Source organism: Danaus plexippus, chromosome 4 (assembly GCF_018135715.1).
Source record: "Danaus plexippus chromosome 4, MEX_DaPlex, whole genome shotgun sequence".
In the NCBI taxonomy this organism is placed as follows: domain Eukaryota; kingdom Metazoa; phylum Arthropoda; class Insecta; order Lepidoptera; family Nymphalidae; genus Danaus; species Danaus plexippus.
This window is the reverse complement of record NC_083538.1, coordinates 7832633-7844653: the sequence shown is the minus strand read 5'-3', so window position 1 is coordinate 7844653 and position 12021 is coordinate 7832633. Positions and strand designations below refer to the sequence as shown.

General features: G+C 30.5%; 1 protein-coding gene across 1 annotated transcript; it reads right to left on the bottom strand.

The window, feature by feature from the left end:
- Positions 1–8461: 8461 nt before the first annotated feature.
- LOC116768621 (probable ATP-dependent RNA helicase DDX28) lies at positions 8462–11862 on the bottom strand. Its single transcript, XM_032659374.2, has 5 exons — positions 11269–11862; positions 10809–11080; positions 10478–10650; positions 8948–9224; positions 8462–8763 (listed from the first exon to the last, which is right to left on the bottom strand). Exons 1-5 carry the CDS (start codon positions 11786–11788, stop codon positions 8515–8517), a joined length of 1491 nt encoding a protein of 496 aa, XP_032515265.2. The 5' UTR covers positions 11789–11862; the 3' UTR covers positions 8462–8514.
- Positions 11863–12021: the final 159 nt, after the last annotated feature.

Genomic DNA, 12021 nt, shown 5'->3' with positions numbered 1-12021 from the left:
TATTTCTGTTTGCACGTCGTTTGAGGCCGCTGTATTATTCTCGTTATACATTTTCACATCCCACAGGCCACATTCATGTATTACAAACAATGGAATGAACATATTAGTTAGACTTTTAAAATTATGATCTTTTGGTTTCCCGTAGATCAAATCGACTACATACATAACAGAATGAATTTTAATTTTATTTAAATTCAGTCTATCAGTGACTGCTAAATTATTTATTACCCCTTGACGAGCTAATAGAAATGGTAAGGTATTTGGAAAAAAAAACACTAGGACAATAATTTAATACAAAAATTAATTAAGAATTAAAAAACATAATTATCAGAATATAAAATTTTCTTTCAATTATGATATTTTTGCTATATAAAGTGTCACAGAAACTTGTCACTTTGTACTAAAGAAAGCTTTTAAAAAGCCCACACTGAGTTTGTCTTTAATCAATGTAACTCTTTAAATCTGTATCGCAAAAGCTTTTAAAAGTTTGTCTGCTTATATCTTACAAATGTTTATTTAAATGTACTCACCCTAGTGTATTCAACATTAATATAATATTTATAAAAAGTAAAAATAAAAGTTTATCAAAAATATAAATGTTATTTTAATTTCACGAAGTAGTATGTCCAACTTGTTTATACGATAAAAATAATTGTTAATAATGGTAAATATTTTTATATGCGTCATTATCCAAGCCCAAACAAAGGCATAATAATCTGCAATCAACCGATCTGTTTCATTCCCGCATGTTGTCTGATGAAGCCTTATAAAGATGAATTACCTTCAAAGTTAACAAGTGAGCACCGGCGAAAGAATATACCAACGTTTTAAATTTTAGTGCGTTTGAACACAATTTTATATAAATTTATGAAAACACCAACAATCATAAAATTAATCGTTTATATTCAGGAGATTTGTACGTTATGGCTTAATCAAAATAAAAGAGAGAAACTTGACAAAGCAATGATTTAGAAAACCGTACAAATTATCATTCAATACATTAAAGTGACTAATACAATGAAATATATTTTAATAATCTGTCAGATTATATACCAGTACCGATATATTAATTACCTGCGGATCAAAGAGTATCATTCTTAATCAGTAAACCATTCATTATCGGTATCAGAGGAACTTTCAATCATAACGAATAATAAACTTTGACTAATATTACGTATATTTAATGATAAATTACTGTTTTGTTGCAAATATAAATATTAAAATACCATTCACTGATAATTTTTGTGAAGGTTTAAAAGTATGACATTGAACAGGATTTAAAAATTAAAATTTCAATCCACCTCGTTTATTTACTCTAGAATAACAATTAAATAACTTAAGTAAGAAAAACATAATTTGATTGTTTTTCAGTTGCAAAATTCAATTATAGGTACAATTCTTGAAACAATTACTAGTTCATTTAACTTCAGCCCGGACGAGGAATTCTTTTTTTTTGAGAGTATTTTAAACTTAGAAATTCTTTTTTTTTTTGGGTAATTTCACCTGCAGACTACTTTTTAACCAGCTTAAAAAAAGGAAGTTCTCAATTCGATATATACATATGTTTGTAACGTTATAACTCTTACAATTAGAGCGATTTTGAAAATAATTATTTTTATCGAAAGTGTTGAGGTTGTTTCATTGTAACCGATTTTACGACCTCATGTAGGGATCCTTGAGAAATTGCATGAAACCCCATAAGAATGGTAATATACGGACAAAGTCTCACGCCGTAACTAGTTAAGAACAGAAACAAGTCCAAATTAACATATGTAGATATGTGATGAACACTAATAAAGTACCTGTTTCTGGTAATGTCATTCACTTTTGTGCGTATTTTTTTCAATTTTATCATTAATTAGAAGTTACATGAAATTAATATTTTGGTATGCTGCTGACATCCATTAATGATAACACCACAAATTACCTACATAATCCCTATGACTTCTGTCTATAGCGTTGATAGGTTGTCAAAAATGATCGTCTACAAGCGGTAACATTGCATTTGTTCCAGTAGTTTTTTTTTTAATACAATTGTATATATACCTATATTTTTCATGAGGGAACAAACGAGCAGACGGCCTGTCTGACGGAGATAATACCGGATAATACCGGAGATAATGAGGATGCGTTGCCTTCCTTGATTGGGAAAGAGGAAGAGGAAGGGATGGGAAAAGGGAAAGGGCAGGAAAGGGTGGGAAAGGGGGTAAAGGCAATCGGATCTCTTACTCAGGCAAGGGAAAGGGTGGGAAAATGGTAAAGGCAATCGGCTCTCTCACTCATCGGACGAAACGCAGCCATTAAAGGCTACTTCACGCCGATCTTCTGTGAGAGGGTGGTAGTTCCCCGTCGAGCCAGCCCATGTTCGAGCTACAGTAATTTGACCACAGCTAGGCTCTACCACCAAAAAAAAAATTATATATTTATTAGAATAATAAAGACGAATTTCATGTTTTAATGAATAAATCGAATAATATTGAATGTCCAACATGTGAAATATAATCTCAATATTCAATAAATATCCAACAAAGGAATCAAAAGTTACTTCGCAAATAACACCTAACGATCAACGAGTTGTAACGTTTTGACGACATTAGATCTGTTTGTACACATAGAGGTCCCTATGAAGTTACTCTTAATTACATTTACTAACAAATTCTCAAAACTAAAAAACTGATTTGAACAAAAGGGTTACTTAAACTAAAAATATTAAGTGTTGGTATTCATTGAAGCGAGGAAATAATAAAACGTGCGGAGGAACCAACTTTGCTTATTAAGCAACTTATTTGGATAGGTGTAAAGATTGCTTGAAATCTAGGATATAGGCATAGAATTGTTTTTATACCAAAGAGCTAAAAAGGTATCCTTACATTTTTTTTTAAATTCCATGTTCTCCTTGTTCCAAGACGAAGATGTCTTAAATATTTGGTGTTGAGTTTGATGTTTCTACTTAAAAATTTCTCCTCTTTTCACTTACTTTAAAATAAACTGAAATACTGACATGTAGTTTAACAGAATTTCAGCATTAAATTATAAATACTATTGAAATAAAAATCCCTCTCAATTATAAAAATAATGCTAAAGTGTCAGTAAAAACAGTTCTTAAATTAAGTTAGGTGAATTGATTTCTTTCTCTGTTTTGCATATTATTTTATAACAAATTAGTAGAGTAGCCCAAGAGGACATTTCGTAATTTATTTAAGTCCCGGATAATATTTTACAGGATATACCTTTTATCCGGTTAAGTACGTCCCTAAATATGAGCCCCAAAAATATGGCCGCACGTGAAGGACAAGCGCTGGGATTAGTAAAAAGAATTGACGATCAGAAATTTCCGAGCGCGTCATTTTAAGGTAGAGTGAATTAATTACGCGGTGAGAAGTGTATATTCCACTTACGTGACAATTTAAGAGTGACGTAAAGAAAAATAGGACCTACAAAATTAAAAAAAAATCATTTCAGCATTTTCGATTTGCTATATGGATTAAGTTTATAAATATTTACTTTAAATTTAATAATAATTTAAGTTTTTTGGTGCAAATCCTTTGCAAAAAAGGAATTTTATTTACATAATAAACAACAAAATGTTTTAAGATATCGTCGAGGCAAACCGTTTAACCAAAAATCTCGAACTACATACGATAATGTTTTAACATTTCTTAAAAAAATCCATTAGTATTCTTCTTTCCTCATAAGCATTTTCTTATATTTTCTACATATACAAGTGTTGAATTTAAAATTTAACTTTTCATTGGCCTGTTAGTTCTTGAGCCTACAAGTTAAGCAAGTTTAAAGAAGTATTATTATTTTATCAAATTAATTATTTAACCATATACATATCATAATCTCACATGATTTACTATTCCAAAATATTAAAAATCGAAATAATAGATATAAATAACGAACGTCGAAATTGTTTTTCACACTCTAGTAATGGTTGCCAGCTTGCGACACATTCAAGTCATCAGATCATTGAATGAGTGATTTTTTTAAGATCACGAAAATATCTTAAGAGAAAATCTGTTTTTTTTTTTTCATTTCTAATCACTATACTATACGTCATTTACTTTCGTTACATCCAAAACAAATTAACAGAAGTAAATTATTAAAAATAGTGGCAACATGGGATGCTATATGATCATCGTGGATGCAATATCTGATGAATTATATAAGGTGGCAACCGGAGGTTCCAGGAAAACTAGGACTACATGATTGCCCCGATGTTAGGATAGCAATGCCATTCCATAGCTTGTGTGGTATCAGGAATCTTCTGGTTCACACGGCTTGGTGTTCGTTCCGCGGAGTCAGCGGCGTCATTCGTTATATGATATTTTATCTATACAACGATGTTACCCCGGCGATGTTCATTTATTTTATAATATGTAGCGCGTACGTAACAGATGTAATCGATTATTTTCTCGCAAAGTTTTTTTTTATTTTTGAAAATATTTACCCGCTTCCCCTACCAATGAAAATGAAAAGGTATACGTTATTCATCTTTTTTTCTTTTATCACCTAAGCTTTGAACCGAATAGGTGACTCTAACGCTCGAATAAATCCCCATTTAGCAACGTAGGCTCCAATACGAAAGCGAATGATCATAAAACTCACTGGCTGAAACCGTTTCGTTACGGTTAAAGGCTTAAAATTTTTGTAGTTTAAAAAAAAATCTACCAGAATGGCTGCCTGCTGCTCATAATGTTAACCTTATATCATATAATTCCATAAACTAGAATTTTTTTCGTTGTTTTCGTTAATTAATGTCAATATTTTGAAAACATAACGAAAATTAAACTATTAATAACAATGTTGTTTCCTAATAAATTATTTGCATCTGATAACGATATATTCAAAATTAGTTTTACGATCACAACTCACAGGAATTTAAGAGTTAGGTTATTGCTACATTGAAATCAATTTTTTTTTTGTCTGTGACCTGTTTTTTGTTTTACTAAAAAACTAAACTAGGTTCATTTACTTACGAACATCGCAACACATTGAGAACACCTTTATTAAGAATAGTAATTTACCTATCGATATAATAAGGATAACTGTCAAACAGAGCGGTACAATTACCATTCAATAGCAATCAAATTATCATGTCGTTAGTGTAATAGAAATGTCTCTTAAGAAAGTTCAACGTTGAAACGCAAATGCGTTAAATTACTTTCAAAGACGTTATATTATTATTACGTGACTCGTATTCCGATGACAGGAGTATCATAATTAACAGACGCAGAAATCTGACGGTGGATTTAGGTAAATCTCCACATCAATATAGGTAGGTACTTTAGAAAATAGTTCAGACAAAAGCCAAACTGAATAGTTTTTTAATGGTATCTTTATTATTAATTTTATATTGGACTATAATTTATAGAGTATAATGTACAATACCATAAAAAAATATTTCTAACAATTCAATCTTAATTCCACATGATTTCTGAAAGTATAAGAAAGTACGTAATTCATACAACAAATATGTCAAAGTTCCATTTATTATTAAATCAACATTCGTAAAGAATCCTACTTAAGAATTCTCCGGAGGAATAAAGATTGTAGAATCTACTTCTGTTCTTGCGATGTAAATTTAGGATTAGAGCTTTGTTTCTTTAGACGATAACGTTGACATTGACAAAACCCTGGAAAATTAGTTTGGTCATCAAAATTATATAAACTTAATATTTACTAATAATTACGAAAAAACTCACAACAACAATAAAAGCATGAAATTAACCCTAGGTCTAAACTATCCCTTGACTTTTTGAACTAAATGTATGTCAAAATTAAATAATTTGAACAATAACTTACCATCACATGTACCTAATGTTGAAAAATAATAATTTATGAGTTTTCAACGTTAGTATTGATAATTATCTTTATAAAATAACATATTCTTATACTCTATTTTAGTGCTTATATTAGTATATTTTGGCGAGCCATCATTGTCAGAACATTACATGTCTCCATTGAAACTATTATTGCTTGGTATTAATACTCGATAAATGTAGTGGATGACAGTGATTTAAATTGAATAGAATGAATTTAGAATCTAAATTGACCTTGTTGGCGCGTCATCACATCATCAACGCAGATATTTTACATAAAAATACTAAATAAATATAAATCATTAAATGTACTGTTATATCCTTCCAATTATCTTTCCATGTATTAAAACAGAAGCCACATTTTTCAGATATCATGGCTATATTAACTTTATTTATAATACACATATACATCATAGGGGACTGACATCGCGAATGTGTTGACTAAATCTAGTTGGTTCAAAAAAAAATTGAGGATTTCCTTACCTGACTATAAATAACATATATTATAATTTATCAATTATGATAGATTTATTTATGTTTTGTGGTAGAAATATTTTGTATTTTTTCGGTCATCTGTCAATGAGACAGACAACTTAAATAAATTACAAATCTCCTATCAATCAATCTACCTGGATCGTGGGCATTGGGTAAATTTATAATAAAAATATTAATTAATTTTTTTGAAGATTATTTTTGTTTTTATTTAGACTATTTTTTTATAGATTAGATACTCATGACCGTTTTCTATAGGACCGGTAAATCCGGTAAATTGTTTTCAAAAATTTAAATTTTAAAAATTTATTCTTTCCTATTTATATACCTTTTTGAAATACAAAAATAAATGTCATTTACTTATGTTTTTATTGTTGTATTTATGTGATCTTCACAAGAATTTCACAAACATGCAAGAAATATTATTTTGTCACGTGACTCAATTGATTTATAAAAAAATAAAATGATAAAAGTCATCTAGATTTAAATTTCATTATTTTCTTTACAATGGAACCCAAAAGATTATGAATATCCCCAGGGCTTAGAAGTTTCAAATAAAGAAGTCTTTGTTATATAGAAATGATATTTGAGGGTTAGGGGCTTAATATATTTGAATGGACTTTTCGTTAAAATGTTTTTTTTCGTAGTTTTCACATTAATGCTTTTGTATCTTTCATGCATCTTTTTCTTGGGTCTTTGAACCCAGAACTTCGTTGATTTTACATGATACATAGATGATAGTAAATAACCTTGAGACGATCAGTGTCTAAGTTTATTAAGTATATACTAACAAAAATTTGGTTTTTAAATCACTAACAGTCGAGATAACTACGGTGACGCTAACGATTACCGTGCAAAGAAAAAATTACAATAATGTCTTTAATAAACGCTATTTCCCTAAACGCTTGTTAATAATTGTGGTACTACCTCGTACATAACATTTTTTCTTATACTATAAAGTTGTACAAAATAAACTTTTAACGTGTTTTCTCTGTGTTAAAGATAAAAATTGGGCAAATACTGTTCGGATTATTTCTGTTAATTAGATATAAAATAATTGTCCTTTCGTATAATTCAGCTATTACAAATTATGTTCAGTAGGTAGTTGACTCTGTTCGTCTCGTGCTGATTATTTATTCCTGAATCCGAATGTCTGTAACTGCATACTAAAAGGGAACGTAATTTTGTCTTAGACATATGTTATCCGTTTAAATATAACAGTAAATTAAACATAGAATGGAAATTGTAACTAAAAGAAACAAAACATTATTACGAGATGCCACAACACACTTTTTATATTTAAGCTATAGCTTCAAGCCACAAAATATTTAAAGACCAACAGATTTTTTTACGTTACATTTTTTTAAACCAAACTTCACATTAAAATGAAATGCGATCCATCCATCAACATTAGTTTCTGCTCGACTCTTGATTGACATTTTAATCATAACTTTATATTACATCTTCAAATTTATATTTAAAGATTCGAATTTTACTAGACAGTGGCAGTAATTGCAACGATCAGACAGTTAACCGAAGATGTGGCTTTGTACAGGATGAACTTTAATAAAGTAACTCGATTAGATTTAAAAACTTTAATAGTTTTTTTTTTTTTTTATCAAGATATAATCTATAACAATAACCAAAATAATGTTATATTAACTATAAAACTATAATTAATAATTATGTTATGACAAAACAAATAATTTCTAGATTTTTCTCTCTAGTCCTGGTTATGTTAGAAAGGCTATAGGGATTTTACTGGATTGCTCTGGATAATGAATGAGTTTGTGAAACAACATATAGAAGAATAATTTTTCCCAGAAAGCTTGCACAATTCAATGCACATAGACCCTTATTAATAAAACATCCGTTTGGGCAAATATCAGATAACTGACAAATGGCGATTGAGTAGGTCACTTTAGTTTCAAATAAAGTATTCACGATTCCTTAATTTGATCTCGTAGATGACAAAAAACAAGAGTGATTGACAAACACTTTCATCATGTCTTCAAATAAAAATCTAATTTTTATATATTATGTACTCCACAAAATCCTAGATGTCACTATATAATTATAATCTCATTGCTAATTACCCTAAAATATAAAATACCTATTGTTGAAGCAAAATAATAAAATAAAACAACGAGCATATACGATTTATTCTTATTTATCTGTGCATATAATATGTCACTAATTATAGAGCCGACGTCATTCTAGATATTCTGTCTTCAATCTGACGTTTGATGTTGGCATTGACATTTGGTAAAGCTGCATGTTTTCTCAGAGCGGTCTCTATTTTTTGCACGAGTTGTATCTCTCTTGGCCAAGCCACGAAATTAGTGATGGAACAATCATTAGATGAACCCAATCTACCTGTTCTTCCGCAACGATGGATGTAATCGGATGTGTACAAAGGAAAATCGTAGTTTATGATGTGTCGAGTCTGAAAACATTTTGTACAATTTGAAATATTTAACAAACCTATCTGTAATTAGCAAGTTTTTTGAGTGTTTTATCGAATTTTAAAATATTTTCTGTGCCAGCAATAAAACATGATTTATAATATGAAAAGAATATATCATATATAATAATGATACCATTTGATTGGTAAGTAAAAATGTTCCTACCCTCAAAGTATCCAAGCCACGTGACGCAATATCAGTGCACGAGAGTACATTGACCTGACCATTTTTGAACATTTCATACTTCCCCATCTTCAGCGGAACAGCCATTCGTCCATTAATATTTATACATTCAATGTTATTTTCATTCAGGAACATCGCTAAGAAATCACAAGTCGACGTCTTGTTAGAGAATATCATAACTGGCTTCTGTAAATTAACATCCGCTTGCACTAGTTTCAACAGTTCAAGAGGTTTCTGGGCTTTGCCGAGACGGATGAACCTGGAAAAATTGTTGCTTATAATAATGAAAGTGCTTATCTCAATGGGAATAACAGTTTCATTTAAACTAAGATCTTTCCTGTCGTTATTGCTAAGAGGATACACAAACATTTCTTAAATGAATAATATAAATGGGCGAAATTTGAAAGAGGGACGAAACAAAACCTCTCAGCATTCCATGGATTCAACGAACGGGTGCCGGGTCTATCGTTTTGCAGGGAGAGAAGCTTTGACAGTGCCTGGGACTTAGGGTAATTGGGAACTCCTAGTAATAGGGAATATGTGAATATATTTTCTACATTTTTATGCCATAGCCTATATCATTTTCATAATTGTAAACAATTACCTAATACCAATAAAGAAAAATTTTGCAAGGAAAAAAATTTTTCTTCTCATGCACTCGTTGACATAGGTATTGTAGACGATATTGTTACATGCGATTGGGAAAAATGTTTCATTTCAACTACTTTGTAATTTTGCTCTTATTTTTGTTGTTTTGTCTTATTTTAGCAAATATTTTCCTACTTTAGCTGTGAATAATGAATTCTTATTGGTTGGAATAAAAAAGAATTTAGTAGCAAGAAGCCAAAAATATATAAATACAATCTTATTTATACATAGCAAAATTTTTGGCAAACTTAAAATTTGTTGTATCAATAACAAAAAAATAAATATAATTATGGAAATCTATCCAACCATTTACAGGTACATCAAAAAGGGTGATGCGGTGTATAGGGTAATACAGAATAAAAAATTAATTAAGGGATGTCAGGGAAAATAAAGAATAGGAATTAAAGGTATTATATTAGGGTAAAATGAGGGTATCTATAACACATGAGTTGCAAAGACTAAGAGGACTAAGTTTATCTCTATATGTTATTTAATTCCATTCTAAGGTGATTTATCATCATCATCGTCGTCAGCCTATAGGGGGCCCACTTCTGAGCAAAGGCCTCTTCTCGCAAAGAGAATGTTACATCATTAATCACCATGCTTGCTCAAGACGAGTTGGTGATTTCAATCTTATAATTTGAAATTATAAGACCAGGTTTCCTCACGATGTTTTCCTTCACCATCCGTCAGTGGTGTCTAAATACTCTTAGAAAGTACATATGACTCAGAAAAGATCACATTGGTTCTTGCCAGGTTTCGAATCCGTGCCCACACATATGAGAGACGTGCCTTTAACCTCAAGGCCATTACGAGTTCATTCTTTTGCACAATTTAATACAATAATAGAACAATTTAACTCACTTATGAGGCACATGGGGTAGAATACGATGGACATTATCTGTAGTGATTGTTCGTAATGACTGTGGGTCCATGAAGGAGTTCACTGCTTCCGGTAACTCATGAGGTAATGTTGCACTGACCAGTGTAACTTGACACCCAGATGGAGGATTCTTTATATCTACTTTGAATTGAATCTAAAATATAGTTTGGGTATTATAAATACTTCCCATTGTTTGTTACAAAAATGTCACTTCAAGAGACAGTAAATAGAATTAATTATGGATGGTAAAGAAACATGTAATTGTGTTATAAATTAACCAACAGTTCAAATTTTTAAAAAATTCATACTTACAGGAAATTTCTTCAACAGCAAAGATAGTTTATCAATGAAACTATCATCAAGTAATGTGTCCGCTTCATCCAATATAATGTGATGCACATTATGTATCTTGCATATACCGGTTGTGACTAACTTGCTGTAGGCTCCTAAAGTTGTTATAAGTAAATCGCTGTATTCTATCGGAGGATTCATCATCTTCTGCTTGGTCTTGCCTCCGACCAGTGTGGATATATTAATGTTAAGATTCTGACAAACATTCTCGGCAACTTCAGCTATTTGTGTTGCTGTGGATTAAGAAACAGTCATTAAATAGTTATAAGTATAAAATGGACATAAGCTTCTAAAGTCTAAACAGTATGTAATTTAATAGATGGGTATAGGAAATCACGGCATTGAAGCCAATGTGTATAAATTTATAAATTGAATGTAATTTATTTAATTAAAATTTAAAAAAATTAAAATGATAGCAAACCTAGCTCTCTACTTGGTGTGATAACGACAGCTAGTGGACTATTAAAATCTTCCTTTACATGATTCTTCCATTCAAGTATGTGTTGCAGTACTGGCAATAAATAGGCCAAAGTCTTTCCACAGCCTGTCTCTGCGGTCAGAGCAGTATTATATCCCTGGATTATAGGCGAAAATGACCTAGCCTGAATCGCAGTTGGCAGTTCATATCCGAGTCGAGACATAACCTCTTTAAGTTCTCCACACAAGCCAATTTCTTCGAAACTTTTCTTGTAAACTACATTTTCTTCTTTTTGATTTTTTTTATTTGCGTCTCCATATACTATAAAATAGTCGTTTTTTGATTTTGGATGCAACCACCCTTGTGAGGCAAGTTTAATACCATCAAACTTAGCATAGGTTTGTCCTTCATAATGATTAAATTCGGGACGTTTACATGTTATAATAGGCAATTTCTTTTTAACTTGTTGTGCACTGTAATATCTACAATAAGACAGTTTCAAACATTCTCGTAACTTAGACATATTTCGAAGATCATACCTAAAAAGAGTAGAGATTTGTAATATTTTCACATGAATTTGGCACAGGTAACGTCAATGTCAAATTTTACAATTTCAAACGTAAGAACGGAACGCACTTCTTCACAGGCTATACAAGAAGGATTAAGGTATTCGAAGATTTAGCGATTCAAGTTTTATGTTTCAATAATCAATATAGAATTTAAAGATCTTTAAAAATATGTTATTTTATTTTAAGT

Bases quoted from the DNA above. Each gene is read 5' to 3' on its own strand.
- LOC116768621 (XM_032659374.2), bottom strand. From the start codon at position 11,788: ATGTCTAAGTTACGAGAATGTTTGAAACTGTCTTATTGTAGATATTAC. The intron at 10,651-10,808 runs GTAAGTATGAAT...ACTATATTTTAG, and splicing joins TGCTGTTGAAGAAATTTCCT to ATTCAATTCAAAGTAGATAT. The intron at 9,225-10,477 runs GTGAGTTAAATT...CAATTTTTCCAG, and splicing joins CTACCCCATGTGCCTCATAA to GTTCATCCGTCTCGGCAAAG.